Source organism: Poecilia reticulata, linkage group LG19, assembly GCF_000633615.1.
Source record: "Poecilia reticulata strain Guanapo linkage group LG19, Guppy_female_1.0+MT, whole genome shotgun sequence".
NCBI classification, from domain to species: Eukaryota; Metazoa; Chordata; class Actinopteri; order Cyprinodontiformes; family Poeciliidae; genus Poecilia; species Poecilia reticulata.
The window spans coordinates 522,344-529,107 of record NC_024349.1 but is presented as its reverse complement, the minus strand read 5'-3'; the positions used below and the strand labels follow the sequence as shown (position 1 = coordinate 529,107).

The 6,764-nt window shown below is 44.6% G+C and overlaps 1 protein-coding gene and 1 long non-coding RNA gene across 2 annotated transcripts in view; one reads left to right on the top strand and one right to left on the bottom strand.

Annotated features, from left to right (window-relative positions):
• Positions 1–1,708: 1,708 nt before the first annotated feature.
• LOC108165654 (uncharacterized) lies at positions 1,709–3,034 on the bottom strand. The gene is made up of 3 exons (XR_001775993.1): positions 2,952–3,034; positions 2,142–2,239; positions 1,709–2,066 (listed from the first exon to the last, which is right to left on the bottom strand). It is a non-coding gene; the product is annotated as an uncharacterized LOC108165654 (long non-coding RNA).
• Positions 3,035–3,055: 21 nt separating this feature from the next.
• ercc4 (excision repair cross-complementation group 4) overlaps positions 3,056–6,764 on the top strand; it is a 7,849-nt gene continuing 4,140 nt past the window's right edge. Inside the window, exons 1-6 of the mRNA XM_008436249.2 lie at positions 3,056–3,257; positions 4,176–4,356; positions 5,043–5,238; positions 5,498–5,705; positions 5,785–5,965; positions 6,557–6,667. Coding sequence (XP_008434471.1) covers positions 3,081–3,257; positions 4,176–4,356; positions 5,043–5,238; positions 5,498–5,705; positions 5,785–5,965; positions 6,557–6,667 — 1,054 coding nt within the window. The 5' untranslated portion in view covers positions 3,056–3,080. The remainder of the gene's footprint in view (positions 3,258–4,175; positions 4,357–5,042; positions 5,239–5,497; positions 5,706–5,784; positions 5,966–6,556; positions 6,668–6,764) is intronic.

Here is a 6,764-nt window from a genome sequence, read left to right as displayed (position 1 = left end):
GACGCTGACCAGCAGGCTGCGTCTCCATTCTCCTGCTTCTGTCCTCATTGTATGTAAATTTCATCTCTGCTGTCGGTGATCAGCGGCCGCCGTTGTGACCACACAAAGCGCTGCTCAGTGTAATTAGGGCTGCTTGACCCGGTTCCTCTGCCTGACCCGCAGCTTCACGTTTCATGGAGGCAGCAGAGGCTCTGGGTCGGTTCTGGTCGGGTTTCTGCTGCGTTTGGTTTTATTACTCGTGACCCTCTTGGCGCTGAGAGGCTTTCAGTGAGTCGTGTGTTTCTGAGCCTGAGACAGCGGATCAGCAGCAGCAGCAGCGACATGATGGAGAAACATCACAAATGTTTTATCTCTGGCAGATCAAGAGCTTTTCAGGTTGTCCTTCAAATCAGAAACTAACCAGCAGCAGATCCACGGTGGAGGAAACGGGAAGGGAAACGGTGAAATGATTTAAAACAGGAGAAACGAAGAGACTTTTAGAGAGCAGCAAACGGATGGATGGATGGTTGGATGGTTGGATGTACCATTCAATCATCCAACCATGAATGGATGGAATGTTGATGTGCTCCAAGAATAAAATGATTCTACTAATTTTTGTAAGTGCATTTCTATATTTTCATGAATCKGATCCGATCTGCAGGTCCTCTGAGAATCTGACAGAAACGTCTCTAAACCAGCAGAATAAAATCAGTTGCTTCATGAAACCCGTTAACGTTCGTTTCCAGGTTTCCAGGCCTTCAGTCCCAGACAGCGACTCGTGAAATAAACGTTAGTTTTAGCTCAATATGACATCAGAATGGAGGCTTCCTGCACCTGTTAATGTTCAAGGTCACCACACCTGGATTCACTCGTATGTTTTTCTATAAATGAGTGTAGAAATGTTGGCATATTTCCAGAGCAAACAGGCTGATTAGGGTTCTGGCACAGAGGCTCAGCCTGGTCTTYTCATGGACGTTTAAATGTTCCACACATTTAAAAACAGAAAATAACTCGGTAACTTCTGGTGTTCAAACATCAGCCATGATGTGAGGACTAAAGGTCGCGAACCCTGACTCAGGTTTGTACGTCCTGCTGCAGAGCAGCACCAGCAGGTGAAGCTGTCGGCTGTTCTCTCTGCTCTGCAGCGTTAAACATCTGGTCTGATTTCATCCTCCGTGCTGCCGYCAGCCTCAGGCTGGGTGTGGAAATCCTCCTCAGCGGCTCCATTCTCAGCTCAGCTCTTCTTCTTTTTCTCCTTCCTGCRTCGTTTGGTTTCATTTAATTCATCATGAAGTCCAAACAAAGATGCTGCGTTTCTCTTCCTGATGGTTCCGTGTCAGCTCTCCATCTCTCTCCTGCGTGATGCTGCTCAGACCAGAGGAAGGTCTGGAAGCGCTCCGCTGCCCCCTGCTGGCCTGGCCGCGAACTGCAGCCGTCTGCAGCATATGTGAGCGCAGTTGTTGATGTGTTTGTGCTGCATCATCAGAGAGGYGATGCCAGCAGTGCAGTTTGTCATCTGGTGTTTATCTCTGACACATTGAAGTCTGTGAAGTGTAAAACTCCAGCGCTGTGGTTCATCTGACTCGGTAACAGATCTCTGAGCGGCACGAACATCAAAGCAGCTTCAACTGAACAAATCAGAGGCGCAGAATAAAACAAACACTGAAGCAAAACATTTAGGATTTAAGTAGGACTGAAAATACCTGACAGCTACTTCCTGTTNTCGTTTGGTTTCATTTAATTCATCATGAAGTCCAAACAAAGATGCTGCGTTTCTCTTCCTGATGGTTCCGTGTCAGCTCTCCATCTCTCTCCTGCGTGATGCTGCTCAGACCAGAGGAAGGTCTGGAAGCGCTCCGCTGCCCCCTGCTGGCCTGGCCGCGAACTGCAGCCGTCTGCAGCATATGTGAGCGCAGTTGTTGATGTGTTTGTGCTGCATCATCAGAGAGGYGATGCCAGCAGTGCAGTTTGTCATCTGGTGTTTATCTCTGACACATTGAAGTCTGTGAAGTGTAAAACTCCAGCGCTGTGGTTCATCTGACTCGGTAACAGATCTCTGAGCGGCACGAACATCAAAGCAGCTTCAACTGAACAAATCAGAGGCGCAGAATAAAACAAACACTGAAGCAAAACATTTAGGATTTAAGTAGGACTGAAAATACCTGACAGCTACTTCCTGTTGGTCTGCTCTGGTCACACCTGTCCAGGTGAGGTGGGTTTCCTCGACATTACCTCCATCTCATATTGTTTTCTTTYATCTCTGAAACATTTACAGCAGAACAGTTTAAATATGAAGCTCTGATGCTTCACTAGGCAGCTGATTGTATCTGATTTAATATTTTAAAATGTCAGACAGCAAAATATAAGGTTATGTGCTGCTATTTYAAAGACTACAATAAAAAACTAATAAAAATGTAWAATGTGAACACAATAACAAATTCAGGTGGAAGATTTTTTTATTATGTAGAACTTATTAAACTAATACCTACAGCAGGTTATGAATATTTATGTTAGAACAGGGGAATGTTATTGAAGGGACAATATTAATACATACATTTTTTAAATAATATGCAAACTTATATATATATTTTTATATTATATAATTTATAATATACAATTTGTGGCGTTTACTGCCAGCAGGGAACATAAAGACTGGTTTACTAACAGGAGGTCTCACTCTAACAAACTTCACTGTCTGATATATTCTGGTTGAAACGTGTTTGTTCAGTGAAAAATGAAAAATGAAGTTTTCTCTCATATGGATAAACATCCATGTGAGAGGATCAGATTGAGTAACTTGAGTACGTCGAGTAACTTTTTTCAAAACATTTACTCAGGTAATTACTTCCCACTGCTGACTTTATTTATTTTATCTCTGCTACATTCAGTTTTAGATTTTTAAAATCAATACAAAAACACTATAATCTTTACTGTCACAAGATGGCGGTGTTGATCTTGACCGCCAAACTTACCGGAAGTCTCGCATTGCTCTCTTGTTGTCACCGGAAGTGTGTCGTTTCAAAACATTGAGCAGCTGTGAAGCAGCGGCGGGTAGCGGCTGCCTCTCCGTCACGTTTGAACGCTTTTAACGGATTTCCAAGATGGCGGGCCCGCTGCTGGACTTCGAGACCGAGATGTTTCTGGGTCTCTTCGAGTCCGACGGGCTGCTGGTGGCGGCGGAGGGGCTGGGGATAGACCGCGTCCTGCTGCAGTTCATGCGGGTTTACTCCGAGGAGGGCAGCCTGGTGCTGCTGCTCAACACAACCACGGCCGAACAGGTTCGTTTAGTACCGGAGCCACTCGGTACTGTCCTGTTGTTATGGTGATTGGGGTCAGAAATCACCATGGCGACAGCTGTCGGCTAATGATGGCTGATGGAGCCGTTACTAGAGGTCGTTTGCTCTCTGAGGGAAGTCCTGCTGTTACTTTCAGTCGTCATGGAGTTAAAATGTTTAACTTTATCTTCTGAGCAGCTGAGGTCGCAAAACGGCCAGTGAAACAATTTGGTAATATAAAAATTATAATGGGAAAAATACATTAATAGATAAATTGGTGTAAATAAAACATTACTTACATTTACTGTGCATTTGAAATATATATTCTGTATATATCATATATACACAAATAAATTGTGCATTCTAGATTAAAAGTAGCCTTCCACGTTTTTCCACAAGTGGAGTATTTATTTACTGATTACCTGGATTCACTGTGTGAATCTGTCACAGTATAGMTCTGCTGCAATGTTTTAGAGAATAAAATAAAAATTAAGAAAATGACGACAAATTTAGGTGTAAGAAACAWGACACTTCCAAATCAAATGTTTATTTTAACATAATGCTTTCCAAAGTGATAACTTATATGATTTACAGTTTAATCTTCAGGTGACAGATAAAAATATGCTTTGAATGAACATCAGCAGGTAAACCATGAAGGAATGTGTCTGCTGCGTTTTGGGTCAGATTCCTTAACCCCAGGTTGGAGGAACCAGAACTTTTACTCAGGTAGTGGAGTTACTTTATAATAATATTACTAAAGTAGAAATAAAAAGTGTTTCTCTGCATCGCTGCTTCAGACATCATCACTCGACTTCAGTTCTCCGTGTTCAGTGTCTCTCATCCGGTTCTGGACCTTCAGGTTTCACCTTTACGTGACCTCTGGGTTCCGGCCCGGCCGGTGACCGTCCTTCTGCTCCTCAGGAGTATTTCACGGAGCAGCTGCGGGTGGAGGGCGTGGCCCACCTGCCCAGGACGGTGACCAGCGACGTCCAGAGCGCCGAGCGCTGCGGCGTTTACACCGGAGGGGGGGTTCTGTTCGTCACCAGCAGGATCCTGGTGGTGGACTTCCTGACTGACCGCATCCCCGCCCACCTCATCTCAGGTCAGAGACGGACCAAKGSAGGAAGAACTGCTGGGTTTATTTCAGTCAGTTCACTTGATTTGGTCTGGTTCCCTGCTAACAGGACGCCAACAATAACCGAAGAATCTGAATAATAAGTTACATCAACATTTTATTTCCCTTTGGGGTTAATAAGTAGTTTTTAATTGAATTGTTGCACATTGGAGACCAGCTGGCTGAAAAGTGGCGTCTACATTTGACTATACAGACATGAATCGGTCTAATCMAAGTAACACTGTTAGCAAGCTGCTGCTACATGAGGAGATAGCCTGACGTCTAATGTCTGGAGTTTAACAGCGTATTCTTTTAATAACAACCTAAATATTATGATTTAAATGATCAAACTGGTAATAATCAATATGTTATGTAACTTGTGACTGTTTATGCCACATGTTTGCTGTTTTGTTTTTATCTTTCAGGTTTTTACAGTTTCTGACCTATAAAATGAGCTTTACAWATAAAGTAAAAATAATAGTTTCTGGAATAAAATATTAAAACAATGTCAGTTTAGTTTATTTGTTTTATGTTCCTATAAAACAGACTATAATTCTTCATTTATCATCATTTTCCTGGTGAAATCCTGCAGGTAAAGGAGGAAGTGTTCCTTCAGTGGGACTCGGATGAAATCATGACGTTAATATTTCATGAATGAATTCATGTTTTCACAGGCATCCTGGTGTATCGGGCTCATAAGATCATGGAGTCGTGTCAGGAGGCGTTCATCCTTCGTCTGTTCAGGCAGAAGAATAAGACCGGCTTCATCAAGGCCTTCACTGACAAGGCCACTTCCTTCTGCTCGGGTTTCTGCCGGGTGGAGCGGGTCATGAGGAGCCTGTTCGTCAAGAAGCTTTACCTGTGGCCCAGGTGCAACAAACACACAGCAGTTTACCTGCAGGGAGAGCAGAAGACTGACGTCAACATGAAGGAGTCTTCATGAAGTCATTTGATWAATAATGACACTTATAAGRCAAACTTACTCRAAAACTTTGATTAAAAGTGTCATTATTTACACACTTCATGATGGCAGTCATTCATAAAGACGCCTTCATGTTTATCACAGTCTTATTTATATGTKTAGTTCATGTCAGTCTTWTCCTCACCTCTTCAGATAAAATGTTCTCAGATTCCAGGCGTCTGTGAACGCAGCGCTGGACAGACACAAGCCGGAGGTGGTGGAGCTGCACGTGTCGCTGACGCCGGCCATGCGGGCCATCCAGAGCTCCATCCTGGACATCATGAGCGCCTGCCTGAAGGAGCTGAAGCGCTACAACCCCAGCCTGGAGGCCGAGGACCTGTCGCTGGAGAACTCGCTGGGGAACGCCTTTGAGAAGGTTCCTGCTGTGGAGCGAAGCTCGTTTCTCCTGCTCAGCCGCCTCCACGTTCCTTCATGGTCTGCTTCTCCGTCTCCAGACGATCCGTCACTACCTGGACCCGCTGTGGCACCAGCTGGGAGCCAAGACCAAGGCGCTGGTCCAGGATCTGAAGGTCCTCCGGGTTCTGCTCCTCTACCTCACCCAGTACGACTGCGTCACCTTCCTCAACCTGCTGGAGTCGCTGCGCTCCAGCCAGAAGACCTTCGGCTCCAACTCAGGTCAGACAAACCAAACCACCTTAAAACGCACCGATCCACTTCTTCCGATACCGATATCTGAGGTTTAGTATCGGCTGATACCGATCCGATACAGAAAAGCAGATGAACTGACATTTCTGTTTTTAAACATACATTTCCTGAATTACAAATTTATTGGATAATTCTGAACCAGTTCAGCTAATTAAACCTCCATCCTGGAACCGAGAACCAGATTTACTACAGATAATTCAAATAAAGAGGTTCAAAAACTAGATTCTGGTTCATTAATATTTCTGCTTCGGAGTAACTAGAACTATAAACATAGATCTGCTTTTACTCAACACAAATCGTCTAGAAAAAAAACAACCAGCACAAATAACTGAGAAGCTGTAGATCTCCTTATGGCTACAGACGTGATAAAACTCATCGGTTAGAATGTCCTAGTCAAAGTTCAGACCTAAATAATACCAAGGATTTGTAATAAGACGTGAAAACCTTCATCCTCTTCACCTTCATCAGCTGCTTTGTGCTTAAATCCCAGAAACACCCGGCAGGTTTAACATGAGGCCTGAACGTTTCGCTGCTCTGACTTTCCTCCTTCGGCCCCGTCAGGCTGGCTCTTCCTGGACTGCAGCACCGCCATGTTTGTCAACGCCAGGAGCCGAGTGTACCGCTGCCCCGACGGCGGCAAGAAACCCAAACCGACCGCCGAGGACCACAAAGGTACAACTTCCTGTCTGTGACTCTCACTTCCTGTCTGCGACTCTCACTTCCTGTCTGGGACTCTCACTTCCTGTCTGCGACTCTCACTTCCTGTCTG